Source organism: Maylandia zebra, linkage group LG7, assembly GCF_041146795.1.
Source record: "Maylandia zebra isolate NMK-2024a linkage group LG7, Mzebra_GT3a, whole genome shotgun sequence".
Taxonomy (NCBI): domain Eukaryota; kingdom Metazoa; phylum Chordata; class Actinopteri; order Cichliformes; family Cichlidae; genus Maylandia; species Maylandia zebra.
The window spans coordinates 2,277,561-2,303,542 of NC_135173.1; the positions used below are offsets into that span (position 1 = coordinate 2,277,561).

Genomic DNA, 25,982 nt, shown 5'->3' on the forward strand with positions numbered 1-25,982 from the left:
TCTAATTGGATAAGGCAATATTTTATTCCACTTAAAAGATGCTCTAACTAAACTCAGTTACTTAGTTCAGTTACTTTTGGCTCGAGGAATTACTAAATTGCGCTTTGTTAAAAATTATGTATTTCATCTGGATACTGCAGCTGAGCAGAGAACAAACGTGGTGTGTTTAACAGTATTATTCTCTTTATTAATAAAAGTAAGCCTGGGTGTAATTTAGCTTGGACAGGAAGCCCAAAACGTTTATTATGTTATCATTTTATTGATACTGGTATAGTGTGAACATCTCAACACTAATCTGGCCGCCTTATTCTGGACTAACTGAAGTCTGTTAAGATCTGTCTTATCAGCTGCTGACCAGATGATCTTTCATGATTAAAGAAGTGATGCAGACAGAGCATCTCCTGGCCGTAGCTACGCCCTGTCCCATTTTCTAATAACAGTCTATATGCTGAGACCATGAATGGTGCTGATTTATGGGAACATGCTGGGAGGCATCTAAGTTTACCAGAAAACGTTATAAACAAGTAAAATGATTTCTCTGTCATGAAAACAAATAGTTTATTAATAACTGTTTCTACATTATGTAATACTTAAATTAAAAACTGATGATAAGTGGGTTTTATAAGTGACACTATTGCAGCTTAATGCCAAGTTTCTCTCAGTCATTTGTATTTCTTTGTAAATAATTTCATACACTTCATTTACTTTTTCAATTATTGAGTTAAGATTAGATATCATTACCAAGCGTTGATTGTCATTGTGCAGACTGAGCTTGTTTGGACGGATATTCTGTTCATTAGTTTAGAGTTATTCAGTCCTATTAGCGTCTGTGTCCCCCCGGTATGACTGGGAGGGGTGAATAAATGCCCCGGCCTGCCTGTCAATCACTCTAACCCAGCGGTCCCCAACAGCCGGGCCTCGGACCGGTACCGGTCCGTGAGTCGTTTGGTACCGGGCCGCGAGAGTTGAGGCTCAGGTGTGAAATGTCTGGTTTTCAGGGTTTTTATCGGTTTCCAGCGTTATTTTGTTATCGTTTTTATTGTTTACTCGGTTTTCCTGGGTCTTTTCATGTGTGTTATGAATAAATCTTCTTTTTTTCGGTACCGGTGCTAGTTTTAGTTTGTTGTATTTATCCGCGACACCTTACAGGCCGGTCCGTGAAAATATATTCGGGCGTAAACCGGTCCGTGGCGCAAAAAAGGTTGGAGACCGCTGATCTAAACTGTACGTAACTGGAAAACACATTCTATGGTCCTTTCCAGATGATGCAGAATATTTGTGCTTTGTTCTTCTTTTCTCAGCACTCGTATCCCCAATGAATTGTTTATAATTTGGCTTTAACCAGTGATCCAGTTGTAGTCTGAGCCGATACTGGCTGAAAAGATGGGATGGAGAAATTGCATTGTAAAAGAGGCAGGAGAGGGCAGCTGGACTGTATTTCACTCCATTTACTCGGCTGTCAGCTTGGGGCTCATTATCTCATATTTAGTTTACGTGCAGCACAGCTCCACAACAGCTTTGCACATCTCCGGCTTCAGCTGCTGCTCTTATTGCTCCAGAATTCATTTACTTTGAGAAGTTTTTGACCAACTGAATTGTCAAACTTTTGGAAAACAACAGTCGCTTCATTTCCCAGCTATAAATATTGATTCCTATCAACATTTATGTCGCAAATGAGAAAAATATTAAAACTGAAATCAAGTTTCAAATAGATCTCCACACAGTGGGAAACGTTGTCCTGTACACTCAGAGCCGTAAACAAGTTTAAATTGCTTCCCACACGGGGAGGTCGGGATTTGAAAACCAGGAATTGGTTGGCAGAGGAAAAGTAGTTTGAACCACAGAAACCTTTTACTGACTCGATGGCATTAGATTTCATTTTTGACTTTTCATTAATGATTTTAAAGCAACTATTTTCTTTTCTGGGGTGTTCATGAAGATTAAAGCGAGAACACACAAAATTTAAAAGGTCATTTATAACTTTACAGAAAATGGGAAATCGCTGCGGTGATTTATGCAAAATCGAGTTTGTAACGAGCTCCAAAGTCAGTATTTGTTATGATCTTCTTGATTTTTTAACACTCTGTGAAGATCACTGACATGATGAAGAACAAACTCCTTGTCAATCAGATATTTTCCACATGGTGTTGCATAGTGTTTTCAAATGTGACGATTCTGCATTTATAATTCCATCAATTTTGACAAGATCCACAACAGCACTGGCTGAAATACAGCTCCTATGAAAGAGGGCCGTGGAGTGCCTGCAGACACAGGGGAGGGCAGGGTAAGCTGCAAAGAAAAATACTGTTAACACAGCAGTGAGTGGAACAGAAGCACCGAGCTGAAAACTCAACAACTACGACTCAGACTGAAGAATTAATGATCGATAGCACCGAGGAGTCCAAGAAACACAACGTGCTGGGTCGAAAACCCAGGACTGTCATAACAGGTCAGTGTTAAGTGACAAACAAACATTACTCTGACAGTGCGCAGATACACGGACTGAAAACGAGTGAAAACGAACCCGATCTCAAAAATTAATCAATAATGAAAATGCTGAAGACCACCTTAAAAAACGAGGTCTTGTTCCCTCCTTCATGCTTTAGTGAAGCAAAAAGCTAAATTAGGATGATTAAGGAGCTGTTTTTGCATCAGTTTGTTATTGTTAGGGTTCCTGGGTCTGATTTGATCATCTATATTCTTTGATTTAGTGTTTCTATTATTTAGTTTTGGTATTTTTAGCTCCCTTAACTATACGTAGTATTCCTGGTGTTTAGTTGGCCCTGTGTGTTTCCTGCGTTGTCTTCATGTTTGTCTAGTTGCCTATTTTCCCCAGTGATGTCTGTGTGTGTGTTCCTGTTACTTCCTGTTTTACTTTGGTAGTCTCCTGTCTGTGTACGCCATGTTCTGTTTGCTTCTCTTACTTTGAAGGTACGTTGTCTCAGAGTAGCTCCAGCTGTGTCCCATGTGTTTCCTTGTGTATTTAAGCCTTTTGTTTTCTCCCTCATCCCTCGTTGCGTGTCTTACCTGCTTGTCTAGCCGTTTCATTTAATGTATATTTCCAGCTTAGTTTTGTATTCCAGCTTCCAGCAATCAAGCTGAGTTTTTTGAGTTTCTCTGCCTCCGTGAGTCTGCATTCAGGCTCCTTTTCTGCCAGCCGCACACAGCAAACATGACAGTTATCTGTGTGGTAGATATGGCACGTGAGAAATATGTTTAGCAAGTGTCCATCTCTGACAGGAGGCTACAACAACTGCAGTGAAGACAGATGGCAGTGTGCCACGTAGGCAACCAGGCCAGTAAGTAAGCAGGTGAAGTCCAGTGGAATAAATGAGCTGGGAAGGAGGTGGTGCAGCGCTAATGGTGCTTTATAAGAGCGTGCTGTACAAATCAGCTTAATGAGAGAGCAAAATATAACAAATGTGTGTTTAAAGAAGAACAGCAGGAAACACAACAGTATTGTACCATAGCAGCTTTATTTATGAAGCACTTTAACAGAAAACCAGGGTTCACAAAGTGCTGTACATATACAAATAGCATAAACAAAATAAAACGTGTGCACTGGAGGCCTGTTGCACACACTTTTTCACAAGAAACACAAACACGAATCAATAATCAGTTTTACACCTTATTACTTATTATACGATCTTCATCAACAGCAAAGTCTTCACTCACTAATATGGTTATTGTATTGAATATAAGTCAGATTATTGCACCACATGCTTTGTAAGCGTGTTGTGAACTGACAAAAATAAGATATTTGCATTCATCTCATTCAAATGGCAGGTTTAAAAATGACACCATGAAGAGCAAATAAGGTCGATATGTAGATATAGTGAAGAAGATTCCTGAAGAGTTCAAGCAGACAGATCTGCTGCCACCGGTTTCACCAGTGTGCCTGAACCTCTTTCAAAACTATTGACTTAAAATAGAAATAAGAACAGAACACTGTAAGCCTTCTTCTCCTGGAACCAAATGTACATCCAAAGTGACGTTTTGCTCTCACAGACATTTTGACTTAGTTAAACTAAACTGTGAAACTAAAGCAGGCTTTAGCAAACAGCAGTGAGAGCTGTTGTCCAGAAATAGAGAAGACAGCGAGGACTGTTCCCAGGAGTGTGTGGCCGACCACAAACACTCCAAGAGCGCAGCAACGACTCATCCACAACAAGCACCAAAGGCCTCACATAGCTCAGCCAAGGTCAGTGTTCATGATCAACAACACCAGAGACACTAGTGGAAAAATGACATCTGTGGGAGAGTTCCAAGGTGAAAACCACTGCTGAGTGGGAATTCAGAATCAGAATACTTTATTGATCCCTGGGGGAAATTATTTAGTTCTGTGCACCGATGAAGTTTAACTTTTTGGAAGGCTTCAGTCCCGTTACATCTGACTCAAAACTAAGAGAGAATTTCATTAAAAAAAACCAAACACCCATCATTTTAGAAGCAACACGTTCTCGACCCAACGCGTAACATGACGAATGTGACAAATCGTCATATGTTATGCGTTGGGAATGATAATGCTCTGATTAGAATCCAACAGGGTGATGGTAGTGTGACGGGCCAGGTCTGCAGGAGACCTGAAGGACAGTATCCAGCCATCACGCTGTCTGCTGCACCATGCAGCAGGACACCTCTGAATGCCACAAAATAAAGCAAGTATGACAAATATGCAAAACAACTAAGAGATCAGGATGGAGGCAAATACTCACAAGTGTATCCACAGTGCTGTTCACAGCACTGTGGATACAAATGTGAATTAAAGTAATGTTAAAAAAAGAGGAGGGTCCACACTGACAGTTCAAAAGGTCAAATGCAGAAGCTCAGTCCAGTGCAGAAAAACACAGTAAAACAAAATAACAAGACAATAAAAAGCTAGAATGTTATGAACACACAAGGGGAACAGAGACAAGTAAATAATGAGGAGTACGGCAAAAGTGTGTGTGTATATATTTGTTTGACAAGTGAGTAGGCGGGGCTGGCATGAAGAGCGCTGGGACCTGCAGACGTGAGGGCAGGGAGAGGATGACAAGAGGAAGGTGTGGGCTTTAAAATGAAGCAGGAAAGAAGAAGATGCACAAGATTAAAGAGTTTTCTGTTCGTTTCAGCTTGTTAATAATCGCGCAGTCGGTCAGATTCATCATGTGACCCACAAAACAACTGTGACCACTGCGAATGACGTTAATATTACGCCTTCAGCATCGTTACCATCATGGTGGCATTTAAAGACGACAAATGAACCACAGTAAACACTTTTAATTTGCTAAATTTACTAAAAATCTTTTTATTTTTTCAAATTAAGAAGTTATCTAAGAATATAACTGATTTCAATAATGTGACGGTGCCTATGAAGTATTTCTAACAAGCATCCATCACAGAGTGGATAAAGTTTTCACATCCAGCTTTAAAATCGAAGTCGTGCTTTGTACTCTCGTGCACTCTTATCTGTGCTGCCATCTCTTCACCGCGTTCTCCGTCTGAATATGTGGCTCTAATTCTTTGCACCATTAAATAGATTTTGGATAACACAATTTATCTTTGAACTCTTTGATCTCATTCAGGCCTGAGAATAGAAAGGGTCAGCTCTTGGTCTTTTTCAGTCACTTGACTGTGATTAATCTAAATCCATTTTCTGGTTCTCGAATCTCCACCAGACATATTAAATAACTAAAAAATAATAATTCCTATCGCTTGTGTTCATGCGATTGCAGTGTAATACACAGCTCACACTCGTACTAAAATCACATTTATTCTCCTGTCTCGTCTCGTCTATGTTCTCTTGCTTCATCTTGACTCTTGACTCTGTCAGTTCCCTGGTGGCGAGCACAGATCTGGCGGCCCCCGCTGATTTCCCTTGGTGTTTGAGAAAGATATAGCAGCTAGCTGTACGCAACGGCACATAGTCTCACGAGCCCGTGTGATGAAATCAATCCACAACATGTGTATCTGGTTTCGCTTCGTTTCGTGTGTGTATTGTTAATCTTTTACCTCAAAGCCCCGCTGCTTCTTCTTCTCTGTTTTTGTGGACTGGGCCAATCATCATTCTGAAACTTGATAGAAATGCATTACACAGTGTTTACGCTCACTCTGCAGTCTCCATCTTAATTCTATGATTTCTTTCTACATGCAGTCTGAGCTGCTGTCATCCGCAGCAAAGCAGATGGGTTCAAGTGATAGCAGTAATGGCAGTCCTGTGCAGTCACATCCATGTAGCTATCCAATGCAGTTAGGATTGATTGAGCTCGGCTCCTGCTAGAGGATAAAGCTGATAAGAGAGGCCAATGACTCTTCACAGACGCTGCCCACATGGTATCGTATGATTTAACAGGCATCAGTGTTAGAGGTAAGCATAGTCCCATTGTCCTATTACAGAATACTAGATGTTTATCACCAGCTGATTGATGCTAATGGCTGTGTTGCATCCTGCACTGATGAATGCGTACTGGTTACATGATGCTCATTTGTGAGAGGAATTATGGTATCTGATGAAGACAGTAATCACTGAGAAGGTCAGCTTGCCTCTGACATCACATAAAACACGGAGTACGACTGTGCTGCGTTCAAGAGACCTTCAGGAGAATGAGAACATAATTCACCGATATCTGCTCAAGATAACCAATTTAGTCGACGTGTACAACGCTCTAATTCGCGTCCGGTTGGTGTGGCTGTGTGCAAAACCGTGCATGCTCACGTTGGCCATCATGTGTGTTTGTGTGCGCTCATTCTAAACGGTGAAGTGGAACAGAGTGCAGGTAATGAGGGAGATGGGACGGTGTAATTATACTGCAGAGGGAGGATTAGCGGTTTACTTAACCATTAGCAGGTTCACCTTGAAGTGCAAATGCCAGATGGATAAAAGTCACACCTCTTTGCCCTTCATTACCTTCAACTGGACTAAAGACATTTGCTCCTAAGCCACTTTTACTTAGTGTAGACTTTGCATATTTTCCATTAGCTCTTTTGTGTCTTATTTGAGTAGTTTGGCTAATGCAGTGTGGCAAAGTAGTGTCGGGTATTAAGAAGAGGCATGAAACGAGATCGATGCTCATGAGCCGTGCAGCGCGATGCTGTTATTTAGCACTTATGGGAATGTTTTATTAAATCTGTGGGTCAAATAAGAATCAGAAGGGATTTATTGCCAAGAAACACACAAAAGCTGAGTTTGTCAATATCAAAAAAGAAAGCTTCATAAATTTCTGTTTTCATTTACCTCCGAAAACATAATCACGTCATCCTCCAGACTGTTTGAGTCACTAAGAATTATTATAGTGTAATATTGCTAAATGTTACAATCCCATTATTTAAATGAATACTTTCACGTCACAAAAAATAAAAAGAAACAAGGTGGTGTTGAAATCATACCAAGGACAACAACAACACAGAGGACTGGATTGAGAGGAGTTAATAGACACGTCTGCCTGCACTGGAGAAATGGAAAACTCCGTTCAGACGCACAACTGTGTACGCTCTATATTTGATTGAGTTTGTGTGCATGCATGGATGCATAAATCTCTGCTGCTGCTCGCGCACATGTGTGGATGGAGCGCGTGTCCCTCTGAATTGGTGCGAGTGTATCTCATCACCGAAAGGAGACAGAGATTGAGGGCTGAGGGTGTGTCGAGGATTGCCTCCTATTTTAGCTCAGCTGTGGAGGGCAGGATTTCCATTTTTCTTCCCATTACCAAATAAAGTACACCCTGCTGTTAGAGCTGACACGAGGAAGAAAACACATTAATAGCAAAGGGTAACTTTTTAAGCAGCTGTCACGGCAGGAGCAGCTTGAAATATTGCTTTTCAACCATCTACTCCCATGATTAATATCATTTTGGGATTCCTAACAATATAAAATATCGAATTCAGCTGATAACAGACATCATGTAGGTGATGTTATGTTAATTGTAGATTAGGTGAGTTACATTCAGTTTTACTAGCACAACAACATCCCAGAATACTGTCACGGTCTTTGAGTTTTGAGAGTTTGGATTTTAAAATTCTGCTGACTTAAATCTTTTCTGTTTATTTTCATGTATTTATTTCCTTAATATGATCAGTGTTTGCTTTTTATGTCCGAGTTTTCCTTTTGTTGTTTTAAGTTTACTTTTTTTTACTTTGCTATTTAATTGTCTTCTGTGATTTGTATTCACTTTTACTTCCTCCCATGTAACTGCATTGATAGTGTTTCCTGCCAGCTCCGTCTGTTCCCCGTGTGACGGTAAAGTCCATTCGTTCCTTAGTTTAGTGTCTGTTAACCTTCCGTCAGTGTTTCTTGCAGGTTTCTGGATCCTGCATCCTTTTCTGTCAAAATAAGAACTTGCCTACATGGCAAATACATTTCACAGTTGGAAAAAGAAGAATTGTAAAAACAAAAATAAAAATTTAGTAGAGTTCCTGTGACTCCTGTAGTTTAACATATTGCCAAATGTTTACCTGAGACTGATTTCAGGGTATTTTAATCAAATGTGTTTCTCTTGTTGTTCTTATTTGCTCATTTCTTAGTGAGTAAAGACAAATGTTCAGTTCTGACTCAGCCTGGTCCTTTAATCTCGTCCCCAGGAACCACAGTGATGACAATGACGGCGTTTGACGCGGACGACCCGAATACAGACAACGCCGTTCTGCGCTACAACATCGTCAAACAGTCTCCAGACAAACCTTCCCCGAACATGTTCTACATTGATGCAGAAAGAGGAGACATCGTCACAGTTATAGCTCCCACGTTACTTGACAGAGAGGTGGGTTAACTCGGCAAATCTGTTCCTGTGTTTGTGGTGTGGGCCTCTGCACTGAGCGGTACTCAGCGGTGTGGTGTTGGTGGTCAGGAAGTTGTCACGAGGCTTAAACGTGTCACTGGAGTTTCTGAAACGAAGCATCCATTCATTCCCAACGTGTCGCCTGTGCTGCCGGCAGACTCAAGAAACCACGTAGTCGGTGTCTGTGTGTCGTGTAAGCCGCTTCGGTGTTTGTGTGTGCCTTTGTGTGAGGGAGCACCGGCGCGTTCCAGCTAGCAGGCGCAGTAGCTAGACGAGCGCCTTTCCATTTCCCCGTAAAACCAGAGCGACACAACGGGATGATTGCTTTTCCAGCAGGGTGACGAATGCCAGAACATCGATTGGCTCCGCTGGTGGAAGAGGAATATTAGCTGTTGTCAGACACTTAGCGAATAGTTTAATTGAGGTGATACACACTCATCCGTCGACTCTGGTGGTGTCCAACATCCCGAAAGCTAAAAACCTCCCATCCGGAACTGTTGGAGCCGTGGTGACTAACTGCCCTGATGAGCCAATCCCTGAGCTACAGTAGACCGTTTAATAGAAGCCTAATTAATTAAAAGGAGGATGAAATGAGATGTAATCGATGCAGTGTGCAGTGTTGCTGCTTTTGTGAGGTGAATAAGAAATCATCCAAGAGATACACAGCTGGTGGTTTTTCCTGGTGTAATAGGAGGATGAAAGTGAGACTTCCAGGATATTTCAAAAGATAATGCTCCAGTAGAGTGTAGAAAAAACAGCAACAATAACACTGCTTCTCTAATGTCTGCAGCCAAGATTTATTACACCACTAACAGGCTAATGTTCAAAAAAGCAGCTGAATGCCTTTGAAGAAGGCAGAATTTTTCACCTTTTCTCTTCATTTTTAAACTCCTGAATTTCGTAGCATGTACTGTAAAATAACCAGTAACGCAACTCAAACTAACTCGCGTCCATATGTAAAGCTGAAGTCCAGTTGGAAATACAATTATTTCAGCTTTAAGCTTTAACGCCTTGGTGGTCATTAATACTGCATTTCTCCATGTGCATGATAGGTTATAGGTTTTTGAAAAGATCATGTAATGCACTTGATTTGCACTTATTTTGATCAACAAATGTTAAAGAACTTGGACTCGGAGGGAAGGATTCTAAGAAGTCGTGTAAAAGAGAGCATAGCATTCAAGTGTTCTGATGTTTGAAGCAATGAGTCAGTTTTATGCTGCCGTGCAGGATCATCAGAGTCCTCGAAAACGTTTAAATGGGCTCAAAGAAAAAGAAGTGAAACAAGTTTATTTCTATAATAAACAAATCATGACAAATATATGTATGTGAGAGCTCTTTGTGGTATTAATAGTCACATGAAAAGCCTAAAACAACATATATGATTGAAAAGAGGGCAGATGGAAGAGCAGAAAGGGTACCTTAAAACTGTCCATATCGAGGTCTGACGAAATTTAGACGCAGCCACTTTAGCACGTCGTCATGACTCTGACGCCAGCTCGATGCAGTTTAGCTCCATCTGCCAATATAGTTTTTAAATACAGTATGTCTTTTGTATGTCTGCAATATTCTGCTTTGCAACAAAGGCAAAACACCAAATGGATAGGAGAAACAAAAATATTCCCTATGTTCTTCAAATTCCTCAGACATAATTCAGGTGGCGCTATAAGTGTATTTGGATAGACACCTCACCTGCCCCAGGGAAGCAAAAAGCAATCCGGAGAAAATTGGAAAATCAATTTTGTCACATTGAAATCAGTTTGATTTTGCCTCTAGTGCTTTCTCTGAGGCGTAAAATCCTGTCTTGATATGCACATTTATTCCAGCACTCTCTGTTTTTCTCCTCACTTTATTGTAGACATGTCTCCCCTTGCCGTCTAATATTATTCTGACACGCGAGGTTGTTGGATCAATGGCAGGCTGTAATTTCTGACGGCTGGTAATGCTGCAGGGATGAGGCCATTTTCTTAGTTTTTGTATTTTTCACTGGATTTACATGGAAATCACTGTTAATGAGTCTGCATTGCAAATATGTCCCTCTTCACCTGCTGGCCGTGCAGAGTGCAGTTACTACAAGACTCAAGCACTATTCGTACGGTACACATCAAAACTGCACGTCACTGGATGCTAATCAATACAGGGTTCCACCTTCCTTAGTCTCCATGAAGGCGAGCACGAGACTGTCGATGTGTTTTCTTCCTCTGTGCGATTCAGCATGCACATCTATGAGTGTTTGTCGGTAAGAATAGCTCAGATAAGCTTAAATTAATAAATTATCTGTTCAGAGAGAACAAAACACCTTGTGAGATAGTGGCGCTTCATGCTGCGCACATCTTCCTGCTGATCCTTCATCCTGCACAAAAAAATAATCTCACCATCTCATTTATCAGTCTAACTATAGTTTCATCAGTCAGCTGTGCTTTCATGCACTGCCTCCCGTTGTCACAGCTGTACTGCAGCACATTATTTTTAAAGGCTTGTGAACTAAAGGAGCAGAAATTTGAATCAGAAAAAAGCAAAGAAACCTGCAAAGGTGGCGGACGGCAGGAAGGGGTGCACTGAAATCTCCCTTTGTCTTCAAACTCACATCTGAATTTTAATCAGGTGTACTGATTTGGCTCTTTTTGCTGTGAAGGACTGGATCTAGAGTCTTACCTACCAGTTTTCTGTCTTTTAGAGCTGTAAGTCATAAATATGTGCTCATCATAAAACTCGATATTTTATAAAATAAAATGCTTCTAGTTAGTGGACAAAGCTTTTCAAAACAAATAAAATCACGCTGAAAATGATTTGCAATACATTTCCATCCATCTGGGGCATCTTTAGCATTAGGCTGCTGGGGGGGCAGCGGCCAAGGCAGAGAAGCCCAGACCTCCCTCTCCCAGGAGAGCTGAGAGTTATAATCTCTCCAGCATGTCCTGGGTCTGCCCTGGGGCCTCTCACAGTGACAGATTCCCAGAACATCTAACGGATGTTCTCCTTTCAGTCACTACCCAGAGCTTGTGACCACAGATGACCGTAGGGACATAGGTTGGCCGTTAAATTGAGAGCTTCGCTTTTACACTCAGCTCGTTTCACCAGTACAGCGTCTGCATCACTACAGTTGCAGCACCAATCCGTCTGTCGATGTCACGCTCCCCTCTCCCCTCAGTCAACAAGCCCCTGAGACACTCTTCCACTTCGGGTGGAAACTCGTCCCCCAATCCTGGCTGGGCACGCCACCCTTTTTCGGCTGAGGACCATGGCCTCAGGCTTAGAGGTGCCAATTTTTGTTCCCGCTGCTTCACTCTCAGACTCGCGCTGCTCCAATGTGAGCTAGAGGCCACCGCCTGATGAAGCCGACAGAACCACATCATCTGTGAATGCCAGACACGAAATTCTGAGACCACCCGAGTGGTACCCATGCACCACCCATGTTTGCGTGGGTTCTCTCCGGGTACTCTGGCTTCCTCCCGCAGTCCAAAGACATGCAGTTCACGGCGTTAGGTTAACTGATGAATCTAAATGACCCATATGTGTGAATGTGAGTGTGAATGGTTGTCTGTCTGTGTGTTAGCCCCGTGACAGACTGGGGACCTGTCCAGGGCATACCCCGCCTCTCACCCTGTGGTAGCTGGGATAGTCTCCAGCGGCCCCACGACCTTGACAAAGACAAGCAGAAGAGAAGGGATGGACAGTATATTTCACTTTAGCGCATGTGTTATGCTAGATAAGCTGTTTGGTATTTGTTACAGTTTTGGAGAGATATATCTCTGAGGCCGATCAGCTGCTCATCCATCATATTTGTGGCAACCAACTAATCGATTGATGCATTTCTGGTTTAGTCTTATTTATACTGTGTTCTGAGTTACGCTGAATGCATTTGAACAGTGTAAGTAGAGATGTGTGTATACGGTTTTCTATTCTAGGGACGTCTTCTTACAGACACCAGGCAGAGACGTTCTCAGAAGTAATGAAATAAGAAAACTGAGAAGGGTTCCCAGTGTTTTTGGCTTGAATATATTTGTTACAGGGCACACACACCAGTCATTCTGATCTCTTTTAGTCCATGGAGTGTCCGTGTGCTGGCTGGTTGTAACCGGAGAGGACAGACTGCTAATGGCAGTGTGACTTTCTGACTCCCTAATGCTCTCCGGCCAATCTGGGAGCTGTCACTGCTCAGGATAGCCAATCGATAGAGTTGACCGACCCCTTTGCCCCTCTCATGTCTTACAAAGGTGAATTACATGGAGGGAAGAGGATGTCTGCTTGTGTGTGTGTGTGTATTGCCACTGAATTGTGATGTTTGCAGTGATATAAATGAAACTTCGCTTCTTGATGTGTTATGTTTGGTGAATCAGCCAAATTAAGGCACATCTTAACAGTTCCCATTTTTAAGGTAAATTTCATTTTAAAAGTACTTTTGAAAACTGTTTTGACTGCTCTGAAAATGAGAGTGGAAAATAAATTTGATTAGCATCGAGTCTATGCAGGGTGGGGATCTCCAGGCCTCGATGGCCAGCAGGTTTTGTGTCCTTGATCCAACACAGCTGATTTAAATGGCTAAAAGACCTCCTCTACATGTCTTGAAGTTCTCCAGAGTAGGGCTGCCACAAACGATTATTTTGATAGTCGACTAGTCAACGATTATTTTTGCGATTAGTCGACTAATCAGATCATCATCCATTGGACGTAAAACGTATAGCTTATTGCACCAGCAGCATCTGCTCTTATATAACTATCATTAGCTTACAGCTTTAAGCTTTTAAGGTGCTAACTAAAAATAAAGACAAGATGATAGTTTATTAAATTTTAATGAAATTTGCAGATTGTTTCGGTGAAGTTTAATAAACTCCTTGCTATCTAAAATATAACAGGACACCGGAGTATATTCTCCAGCATCTCACACTTCTGATAATCAGCTGTCTGCTTGACGTTTATTCAGCTGTGTAAAAACTATAACTTTAATCTCAGCCAAACCAATTTACTCAGGAACAAATAAAATACTGAAAAAAGCCAAACAACAACATTTTTAAGTTATCTAAGTGACTCATATATCATGTTTAACCTGAGTAGCGAGCTAGTGGGTAACAGACATCTCCGAAAACGTCGGAGCGCTTTTGAAAATATGTGGTGTCCTGATAAACTGAGCAGATATTTGAGGTTTACACAGCTACATTCCTGCCTGAAAATATGTTAAACGTTTATTTTGTGACCCAGAAAGAATAATAAGAGTAACATTAAAACTAACTAGCTGCCGCCATTGTTGGAAACTGAGCTGGGCCGCGCTATGAATTCTGGGAAACTGCTTCTTCTTCTTCTTCGGGGTTTAACGGCAGCTGGCATCCTTGTACATGCAGTGCTGCCATCTTCTGTTTCAGTCCGTTATTACACTCTTAAATCCTGCTACTTATTCCTGCGTCTTTTGTGATCTTACAAAGCTTCAAACGACGCGTCGACTATTAAATCAGTCGTCGACGATTTTGATAGTCGACTAATCGTGGCAGCCCTACTCCAGAGGCCTGGTAACGAACTCATTTGGTCTCTGTTGACGTGACGGTTTATGTGCTGGGCACTGTCAGCACTGAGATTAGGACCTGTGCTGTAAATGTGTTTACATATCATTATTCACTCTGTTATGCTTAACTAGTGCAGATCTCAAGTGACAGGTAAATGGATGCACACACTTACCCCTAATCAGTGCAGAAAGCAATGGCAGCTGTAAGTAAAGCGACCCGGTGTTTGTTTAGCGCGACCTTGGCAACACGCTTCCTGACAGCGTTCGGCTGATAAGAAAGCGAATCCCGTCTAATGGCTTATTTGGCTCTGTGGCTGGAGTGGCTACATGCCGGTGTGTTGGGATGAATGAAACCTGAAACTTTGGCAGGTTCCACTTTAAGGGGAAACTGCATTCGTTTTCTCCATCGCCACTGTTGTGATCCCCTGCACTCCCCCCACCCCGTCGCTCCCTTCTCCCTATGCTGTCATGTACATCACATTGTTTTCTTGGTTATTTTCATTTTGTGTTATTTTCTCTCTTCTCGCCGCCTTACTGTCTATCTCTGTTTTTTCCCATCAGCCTTGCCTCCCCTTCTCTGTCAACACTTCACTGTGGACATCCAATTACTCGCAGGTCATAGCATAGTGATTCCATTCAGAGCAGCACCATTCAGCGCAGGCCTCAAACAGCCATTCAAATTACATCCTTGGCCGCCTTCAGAGTTGCCGCTCTGCAAAATGTTGTTTTCAAACATTTCTGGGGCCACCACCTAATCTGATCTCCCGAACATAATTGAATGTCAGTCGTCACATAAAGATGGTTGCCTCTCTTCAATTAGCATCTCGTTTCCTCGTGTCACAGCAACGAGACAAAGCAGACAGAGAAATATTTACTCCTCCCAGGTAGAGGCCGGAGAGAGTTATTATATTATGTCATTTATATGCAAATAATACAGCACAGGGAACACATTGATAAGATTTCATTACAGCAGATTTGATGTACACTTCAGTTTATAAACTCCCTTCATTCTCCTATTATGATCTGCAGATTGGTAATGTGTGAGTAGATGAGTCGGACAAAGACAGATGCAGGACGGTATGGACTCACATGTAGGGATGGGTACCGGTATCCGGTGCCATGATGGCACCAGTTCTGTCATAAACGGTAGTAACCTAAGCGAAAAGCAGCGCACATTTCGGTGCTTTATTTCGCTGCATTTTTTTTCCTGAGCTGTGATACACTTTAGATTCTAGCCAATCATTTTACGTTTCCGAGGATAGTAGGCGGGCCCAGGTACGTACATTCTGTTAGAGCAGAGCTACAGATTAAAAATGCCCAAGGCAAAGCGGTCAAAAGTCTGGCTGTACTTCACAGCAAAATATGCAAACTCAGCAGCAACAAGTGCTTTAAGCTGATACTGTGATACTGTCAAAGGAGGAAACACCTCAAATCCGATGAAACACCTGGAGACGCATAGCGTTTTTTTTAAAAGCCCAGAAATGCGCCGTATTTGATAGCTTGCTGCGAGACCTCACACTGAGCACAGCAAAAAGGCTAAAATGACCAAAGAAAAAGTGGAAAACAGCTGAACATGAGAGGTTTTTGGACAAAGTTTGTGTTTTTTCCATTGTTTAAGCACTGCTTCCAGCCAAGAGTGATACCATAAATCCGCTATAGCTGCAGAAAAGGCTAACATTGTTATCTTTTTACAAAAAACAGCTAAACATGAGAGCTTTTTGGACCAATTTTGTGTTCTCCATTCATTAAGCACCGGTTCGAGCACTGTTTAAGCACCGGCACCGTTTCAAAAGTACCGGTTTGGTACTGGTATCGGATAAAACCTAAACGATCCCCATCCCTACTCACGTGTAGGTTCTCTGAGGGCGCGGGAATCCGAACAGGTTCAGCTCTTTTTGGCTGGCAAGAAAGAGACGCCATCAGAAGGTTCTGGCTCAGTATGTGCTAGGAGATGCAACTTAATAGAGAAATGAGAGTGGAGGAGAGCTAACGTGATCATGAGTGGCAGAATGGAGAACAAATTTAGAAGCGACAGAGTGATTTTATTCATAGCTGCAACAATGACTACAAGGCACTTTGTATTCACTGCTTACTGAAATGTTTTTCAGGGCTGTCTTTAGCCACAAGCTTTGAGAGTTTTGTGGAAGTAATTTAGAGTTCTTATAAAACTGGCCTCAGTATAAAGACCTGAGTGAACTACAGCCAGTCTGGACCACAGGTAACGTGAAATATATTCAGAGGTCTCGTATTTCCTCGTTAAATCCCTGTTGAATACCTTCTGAAGCAAATTTCAATGAATTTAGAAAAGTTGGAGGCATCTGAGATAAGGGGGCAGCTTTCCACTCCCTGATAGTTTTGTTAGTGATTAACATGCTGATCTTTGAGACTGATTACTGTAATCAAGGTAAAGCTGTGTTAGCCTGAACGCGTGTCCGTTGTCCGTATAGACGCGCTGCTCTCCTTCAATATCTGAAATGAATTGAGATTGGGACTACATTAATAATCTGGAAGCAAAATCGCAGTACACAGTAGATTTCTTATCTGTTTGTTAACGTCACGTCTGTGAGTTGTACAACTTTAAGGGGCGGGCAGAGACATCTTCACCCATCAACAAACGGATGAGGAAACAGTCTCAGCACATCCATCATTCGCCACAGTAAAGGTCATATAACAATAAGCAGAACACAGTTTGGGTTGGAGGGGAAGCTTAATATCTGGCATATTCATTCTTGGCACATGGATGCAGCGTCTGCTCCCCTAACTTCAGTTGTAGTATCTGGTATGTACTGTGTACGCAGCATTTGTGCAGTTTACCTTTGGATGTGTTCATGCATCCATTTATATAAGATAAACTGATAGTGTTCAGGCTCACTGTAACCACTCCCCCTTATTATGTTTTAAAGGTATCCATTTATGTATTTGTTTACTTACCTGTTTTTACTATAATATAGTTTCACACCTGGTTTTAGTCCCTTCATTTGGATCGAAGTGGTTTAAAAAAGGTCAGTTTTGCCTGTGAAGCAGCAAGAAGTCAAAACCAATTACAGTCACACTTGCTCACGCATACGTGATGGCTTTTAACTGAGAAACGAAGCCTAGAGAAGAAAGTGAAACACATGAGTACATTACCAAGAGATCCCATTATAAAGAATGTTACTGCAGTGTCTCCCATGGCCAGTAGCCAGACGTCTGGCAGCTGTAATCAATACAGTGTAGTTGGTGTGAACCCAACCACCTCACTCTCTCTTGTTCTTCCCTGAAATGAACAAGGTGAACACCGTTCACGGGCATTGATGAAATACGGCGCTCTTATTTTCCGTCTTCATCTCAGTCCTTCCTCTCTTCAGCCTCCTCCTCTTCCTGCCTTCCACTCCTCTATCATGCCTCTGTCCAGTTGCATTAGTGAGGAAATGAGATTCCCCCTAATTAATTAGACCTCTGAGTGCTAAAGATGGAGATTACACCCCAATGAAGGTTAGAGGTGTCAATCACAGTTTTTTTTTCTCAAGCTGAGCGTTCCTCGAGATAAATTGAGCCCCCTGGGCATTGTGGGTAAAAAAAAAGTGTGTTGTTAATCTTTGTTTTTTTCTCTCTCTCTCTTTCTTTAATTGAGTCTTGCAGACACTACTCAATGAAAGTCTGGGACCAGAGAGAAAACAACGTGGGAAATTATATGTCCCCTGACAAGCAGAGACGAGAGGCACAGTTTGAAAAGATGAGAGAGAGAAAATGAAAATAAAAGGGATGAAGGTAGATACTAAGAGGGCGGAACAATGGAGACTAATAGGACAGGACAACCAGAGAGAGAGGAAGGCAGGCAATCCAAATTACTCCAAATTAAAATAATCTTTGTGCATGCAGTGAGACAGCCATCACTGTAGGTTATTGATATTTCCTGATCAATTTATTAATAAATAAAAAAAACAGTTAAACATGTTTGTGATTTTTTTTTTCTTTTCTTTTAATTTTTTTTTTTTCTTTTAACCAGTTCTTTGTTCTTGGGTAACAGAGAAAACACGACATTACTGGATTTTCTTAGCAAATACTGTCTGTGGTTTGCAGGAGAGCAATGCTTCACTGCTGCATACGTTCAGTCATCCCAGCTATAATAACTCTTCAAATATCTATAATTTATGCTCACAAGGCCACGAGGGTGGAGACACTGCAGCAACACGTTCAGTTCAAATTCTGAAACATCCGAAGACGGTCGATGAAGAAAAAGTCGTTGTTATAAAGGGGGATCTGATGGCACCCAGCAGGACGCCCAGTTTTAAAGTGTGGTAAAAAAATATTTGCCTCCTTCCTTATTTGTTGTTTTGTTTTGTTTTGTTTTTTACACTTTTTTCAAAATAACATTTTTCAGCTTGAATATTAGACAAATGTAACCTAAGTCTAACCTAAGTGATAGAGCTGCATGGAACCTCTCGCCAGAGTTTTATGAAACAAGTAGATACTTTTTTTGAACACACACACACACACACACACACACACACACACACACACACACACACACACACACACACACACACACACACACACACACACAAATGTAACCTAAGTCTAAATGAAATCATCATTTAAAAACATTTAAAATTTGTTTTTAAATGATGATTTCATTTATTATTGGAAAAACATGATCTGAACCTACCTGGGCCTTGTTGAAAGAGTAAATCAGTAATAAAAACCTGGTTGTGTCAACGGTGGCAAAAGAGTTGCAATGAGAGTTCATCCATGACTCATCCATGCAGTCACGAAATAACTCAGATTATCTAAAGTCTGCAGGCCTCACTTATCTGAGTTACGATCAATGTTCGTGATTCAACAATGACAAAAACATCCATGTGAGAGTTTGAAGGTTGAAACTGCTGCTGACGAAAAGAGCACAAAGGCTCATCTGCCAAAAGACCTCTTTAATGATTTTTAAAACTTTTGGGAAAATATTTTGTGGACTCACAAGACAAAAGTTTTAACTTTTTGGAAGGTTTGAGTCTCTTTACATCTGCCCTAAAACTAACAGAGTCAGAAAGGGTTTTATTGCCAAATGTTGAGCAGGTTTACAACATTAGGAAATTGCTGCGCAAACATACTGTCAGATTTTTATTTTATTTTATTTTTTTCAGAATCAACGCAGTATTTTATAATAAAGAAAATCATACCGACAGTCAAACATGGTGCTGATAGTGTGATAGTCCGGGCTGCTTTACTCCTTCAGGACAATTCGCTGTAATTGATGGAAACATGAATTCTGTGTTTTACCAGAAAATCCTGAAGGAGAGTGTCTGACCATCAGTACGTGCCCTGAAGCTCAAGCAGGACAATGACTCAAAACACATCAGCAAGTCCATCAAAACGAAGGTTTTGGTGTAACAGTCTGTACCTAAATCCTATTGATACGCTTTTAGACAAGCCTGTCATGTTTGGACCCCCCCACCAGTGTGGCTGAATTAAAGCAATTCTGCAAAGAAATGTGCAAAATTCCTTCGATGCAATGTGAAAGACTCGTTACCAGTTATGAGAACTACTTGACTGCAATTCACGTATCTGTTTTATGGGGCAAATACTTTTCCACATAGGACCAGGTAGGTTTGGGTCTTGTCTAATAATCTTAGTCAGTTCTGTTTTTTTTTTTACTTCCGCTCTCTCAATTAATTTGTCAGTTAATTTTTTAAGTGCTTTTCTTAAGACTGAATTCAGATCAGGACTACATTTGGAGTAGCAATAATCTGGAAGACAAAATTGCAGCACACAAATGTCAGGGACGCAGGACTCTGAATGACTAAAGGTCGCAGCTTTATTTCTGGAGAACATTCGAACATGAAATACAAGAAAACTAAACTAGGAACTAGAATCATGAGGCTCCAACTAGAACACAAAACCAGGAGACAGAGAACCAGAACATTACCAGAAGCACGGTGAGGGTACGATGTGACAAAGGGAAAACACAGGGCTTAAATGCACAGGTGAGACAATGAGATGATGGGGGACAGCTGGGACAGATCAGACAGGATGAGACAAAGGAAACAAAACAGAATACACTGACATAAGACTATCAAAGTAAAACAGGAAGCACAAGACATTGGCAAAGACTCAGAGACACGACTGAGTGGATGTGCAACACAGGGAAGACACAGTGACCGAAACTATGAGCTGGAACTACAAATATAATATGAACAGAAAACCAAAGCCATGTGTATCCTAGTCCTGCATAGCTTTGGTTTTGGTTTTGGCTAATATCTATCTTGCTATCGTGTGCAGGTATCGACTGCCTGAATGGACAATGCTTGTGAAATCCCTAATTAGGTTAAACACTGTAGTAGGTGTAAAATGTTATGTGTGTCTAGAATAACATAATGCACTATCTGGCCTCACGAACCGTTAGCGTCACGACTGCGACTTTGTGAGATTTAAAAATGCATAATTTCTATTAAACAAAGCTAAAGTGTCAGCTCTAGATATTAGCAGAGCACAAATATTGGCTCGTTCAAATGACTATGCACACAGAATAAAAAAAAGAAAAGCAGAAGACCTTTTTAAAATTCCAAAGTAATCTGCGAGCGCGGAGTGGATTCTGACTTTTCCTGTGTCCTAAGGAGGTACTGAAAGGGCAGCGGAGAAAAGGAAGTAGGAAAAGACAGCAGGGTGAGACCTGAATAATTAGGATGAGTCGACTGCTTGCTCGGAGGAAAACGTCTGTGCTAAGTGGAAGCGAGAGCTTCACTAATGTCAGAGAGGTCCCGGTGACGCTACGCTGTCATTATGCTTAGAGAGGGCATCGCCACTCTTACCGCCCTCTTCATGGCTCTTCCTCTACCTTCCGACTTTCTCCTTTTGTCTGTGCTTCCTGTGTCATTTCATCCTTCGTCTGCCTCCCCTCATTCCTCTGATTCAGCCCTTATTTTTTCCATCCTCATTGACCTCAGGATAAAGAGTATTTGTCAACAGCTCTTACTCTTCATTGAACCTCCACCCTACAATGGCACTTCAGGCGCGAATTAATTTTACCCTGTCTCTGTGAGAAAGCGCATTGATTGGAAAAGTTTGTTGTTGTGTCCTGAGTACTTTTTTATTGTCCCCTTTCCCATGCTGGTTTCTCCTGCTGATGAAACTGGGCTTGGTTCATTGCCTCTGTTAGAGCTGAAAAAATACAGTCGGGCACATCTCTCTTTAGGTCTCAATCGAAGCAGCCACAGTGTAAAGATCATTCAAAGTGCAGCACTTTGCTTCACAGAGACATAGATCAGCATGTACATCTATGCTGCTGCACGATCTGCAGTATGGGTTTGTATCGTAAAAGAGAGAATAAGCAGAGGAAGTTGTCATTAGCACAAATGCTGCCATATGTGCCGAGGTCATACGGTAATTCTCCAGCAGTGCGATTCTGTAAACTGTCTAATTTCGTTAAGGCCGCTCTACCGAATGTCAAACAAGGGTTCTTCTGCTTTGCCATTTCTCAGTTAATCTAGTTTAATCTTTTTGTAGCCTGCTTGAATCGGAGCTTAACTGAATGTATGCGCAGTATCATCCTCCTCTTAACTTTGTTGTCTCTCTCTCAAAATAAAGGATAAAGGTTTAAATAAGGACCAATATATTGTATTGAACCAATACTGGCAGCTGTGTTTTATACATGAAAATAATGCTTGAATTTAACCCACGGTCATTCTGTAAGTTTCTGTGATGTTCCAAACACAGTCAAGCTTTTTCTGATTCGATAGATCAAAGAGTTCGGAGTCTACAATTGGCTGTTATCCTCTTCAAGACAGTCTCCTTGTGCAGCCGTACACTGCTCTTAGTGCTCCTGCTGTGTTTCCAGGTCAAAACTCACAATGTCAGCAAAGATTAAATTCTGTATCAACCTGACCCAACCTCCCTGTCAAGAATCGGCACAGGGCACGAAAGCTTCGTCTGTGATCCTGACACTGAACACGAGTGTTGGGAGAGACTCTCCAAATCCAACGATCAGGAGAGGAATGGAAAAATGGAAAATACAATCAAACAACAAGGAGAGGTGCACGAACGATACGAATGATGTCCTGTTGCATGTGAGGCTCCAACGGCGTTTGTTTGTTTGTTTACACCAGGGGTCCCCAATCCCAGTCCAGATGTGTCCTTGATCCAACACAGCTGGTTTAAATGGCTAAATCACCTCCTCAACATGTCTTGAAGTTCTCCAGAGGCCTGATAATGAACTAATCATGTGATTCAGGTGTGTTGACCCAGGGTGAGATCTAAAACCTGCAGGGACACCGGCCCTCGTGGACTGGGATTGGGGACCCCTGGTTTACACCAATGCCATTTTCATCGACACAACTCTTTAATTTCCCCAAAACTAAATTCCAGTTGATGTGATGCCTTTCTGACCCAGTGGGTGCAGTTTGCTTTGTAAAGAGTGTGAGGAGGGGCACTAGTGCACTTTGAAGTTGATAAAAGCCAAATCATACAGAATTTCTGGTCCTTTCTGGAGACTGTAGACCAGGGGCGTCGGACTCCAGGCCTCGAGGGCCGGTGTCCTGCAGGTTTTAGATCTTACTCTGGGTCGACACACCTGAATCACATGATTAGTTCATTACCAGGCCTCTGGAGAACCACAAGACATGTTGAGGAGGTAAATTAGCCATTTAAATCAGCTGTTTTGGATCAAGGACACATCTAAAACCTGCAGGACACCGGCCCTCGAGGCCTGGAGTTCGACACGTGCTCTAGACTCTCTTCAGCTTCCCTTTGCACTTTGCTAACCAGATACTGGCTTCCCCTCTGCATACAGTACTGGTTTTTGATCTAAGTCCATCTCACATCAGAAGTATATTTTCCAGTTTATTTTTACATTGCACTATTCCTTAATGATTTTGCTGGCATTGGTTGTGTGTTGTGATTCAGTACTGCATAGTGTAAACTATAACTATGCATAGTTATTTTCTATGTTTCAGTTTAGTATAAACTGTTTTCACTGTGGGCTCAGAAACCTGAATACTGTGAATATAATGGCATCTTTTCAAAGGGCAAGTGAGGCCAGAGGCACAGAGAGAAAGACCTCCAGGTGTCTCTGAAAGCTCAAGATACAGGACCCCACGGCTGGGCAGGCGTGTGGCGCCTCACAGCAGCCACGCTTTGACACAGTCACCACACAAACTATGTTCAATGTTTGTTCAGTGGAATGGAGTGCAAAAAAGTTTGCATGGATGCTGTTGCCTAGGTTCAGGCACTGACCTGTATAGAAAGGTGTGTGCCTGATAAGTCCTGTGGCCTCTGTGCCACAAAGATAAGCCGTGTCAGTAAAATAACGAGGCAAGTCACTCACAAACTCTGTATACAAATTCATGGTCAGCCAAAACGCAGCTGGGCACACACACCTAAATCATACAGTGACCTTCATAAATGCCCGTACTCAACTTTGTGCTGAAATCTGGTTACCTGCGTTATCACTGAAATTGAAAGAGGAATGAAACAAGTGAATTCTCAGAAACTAAAAGAATTAGTGTGGCACCACAGACGTGGTTCATACATTTGGACCAAAGTGGGATACGTTCACAACAGCCCATGCACAGTGTATGTATCCCATGTACTGTACTTTTACTATAGTATGGTAAATGGTTTTGCCCAAAACAAGCAGTAAAAACCAGTTTTAACAATCAGCGATGAGCACATTTAGAGCCATGCATTGATGGTCCTGTGCTGTCTGTTCTTCTCTCCACCTTCTTCAGCTCCATTTAGTCCGTCCTCCAGCCAAATGTTATGTAAATGCACAGGTTTCATAACCACTCACATGATGACAGGCGAAGTTAACCTTTAGGTTAAAAGCAACTGGAGGGTGACAAGTTTCTGGATGTTTCACACTTCTGCCATCGGGCCTGAGAGTTCCTGAGGACGTTCAGGGCCACTCAGTTTCTTTCCTTCTGATTAAGATCGAGTCCCCGCACGAACTGGTCAAAAGAAGTTCATACACCTTTGCCAAAGTTTTGGGTTTGAGACACTTTGGTGGCATAAGGGCGATCGTGGCTCAAGAGTTGGGAGTTCGCCTTGTAATCGGAAGGTTGCCGGTTCGAGCCCCGGCTTGAACAGTCCCGGTCGTTGTGTCCTTGGGCAAAACACTTCACCTGTTGCCTACTGGTGGTGGTCAGAGGGCCCGGTGGCGCCAGTGTCCGGCAGCCTCGCCTCTGTCAGTGCGCCCCAGGGTGGCTGTGGCTACAATGTAGCTTCATCACCAGTGTGTGAATGTGTGGATGACTGGATATGTAAAGCGCTTTGGGGTCCTTAGGGACTAGTAAAAGCGCTATACAAATGCAGGCCATTTACTATTTATAGTGACCAGTCATGGGAACAACGGCGTTACAAGTAACGGCGTTACTTTTTGCAGTAACGAGTAATCTAACTAATTACTGTTCCTATCGTTACAACGCCGTTACCGTTACTAACAAGAAAATGCGGTCGTGTTACTATTTTTCAACAAGCAGACGGGTGAAGCTGTGTTCAGCTTACTGCATCTTATATCAGCTGCAGGAAGTAGCTGTAAGTAATCTGGGCGCTGCAGCTTTAAGCAGCTTCGCGCTCCCGCGGACGGTGATCACTTTCTGCCCGACGATCACTTTTTGGCACAACACCTGGAGCTCAGGGGGCAAAACAATGGCATGAGTGCTGCTGTTTGACTGAGGAAGAATAAAGTAGTCGTGGTAAGCCAATCACATGGCCACTTAAAGACAAAGCAACAAGGTGACATATACCAGTTTATAAACTGTGTTGATCGGCCAGTAAAACCAGAGTCATGATAAACAAGATATACGCGGCGGTTTTTTCTCAATAGTTTCGTCATGTTTACTGTCTAAGGACAGCGCAGCGAGACCTCTCTGCTTATGAGCAACAAATAAAAAAACAAAACAAAAACAATGAGGCCACTGCTGTCTCCAGGTAGAAACCGGAGTGACACACCTGCTGCTGTCAGACCTGCAGGCATCAGGCTGTGATGTTTCCTTTATAGTGGACAGAAATTATGTTTTTGGAGTGGCACAAATAATTTGTGGCATCTTATTGAAGAACAGCTGATTGTTCTGTAACTGGCTTGAAATGGTTACTTAAAAAAAGAGGTAAAAGGTAAATGGCTGCAAATAACTTTGTTGTTTGCAAAACTTGTACATATGATTTTAAAACTAACAATTTATATTTGCATTTAAAGTTATGAAATATGATTCAAGGAGCATGTTTGTGGTTGTTACTGTAAAAAATATCACCTTTTCTACTCGGATTTCATGTTTTTTGTCTGATTTTAGATCAATTGTGTTAATACAGTTTGTCAAAATGAAAACATAACTGTAAATTCAGATACGTGAGGTTGTGCTGAAAAGGATGAGACCAAACAAGGAAATAGTTTTTAAAGGTGTAATCTAGAGGTCTGTCAGCTCAATATCATGTCATTAAGTTATAATTCACCAAAAAAAACCCAATTTTAAAAATGTTTCTACTGTGATCTATTATTATTATTATTATTATTATTATTATTGAAGACAATTGTGCTGTCAGGACCTCCGCATTGTAAAAATGAGCACCTAGAAAACTCCTTAAAAACTGCAAATTACTTTCTCAAAAAAGTAAATGGTTCTCCATGGCTGTGATGCAGATTCCTGTCTGGGAAATGACCTTTCAAGAGCAAGAATTTCATCTTTACTAGAATTGTAAAATATGAAAAGATTTCTCCTTTACGAAAGTAAAATATATATTTTGTCAGAAATCATTAGTCCTGACTGAAG

General features: G+C 41.8%; 1 protein-coding gene across 2 annotated transcripts in view; it reads left to right on the top strand.

Moving 5' to 3' along the window:
* The window catches only part of LOC101486372 (cadherin 13, H-cadherin (heart)), a 212,847-nt gene that overhangs the window by 73,513 nt on the left and 113,352 nt on the right, over positions 1 to 25,982 (top strand). For both annotated transcript variants that reach the window (XM_014410718.3, XM_012923828.5), the window contains exon 3: positions 8,557 to 8,735. In XM_014410718.3, the coding sequence (XP_014266204.2) occupies positions 8,557 to 8,735 (179 nt within the window). The remainder of the gene's footprint in view (positions 1 to 8,556; positions 8,736 to 25,982) is intronic.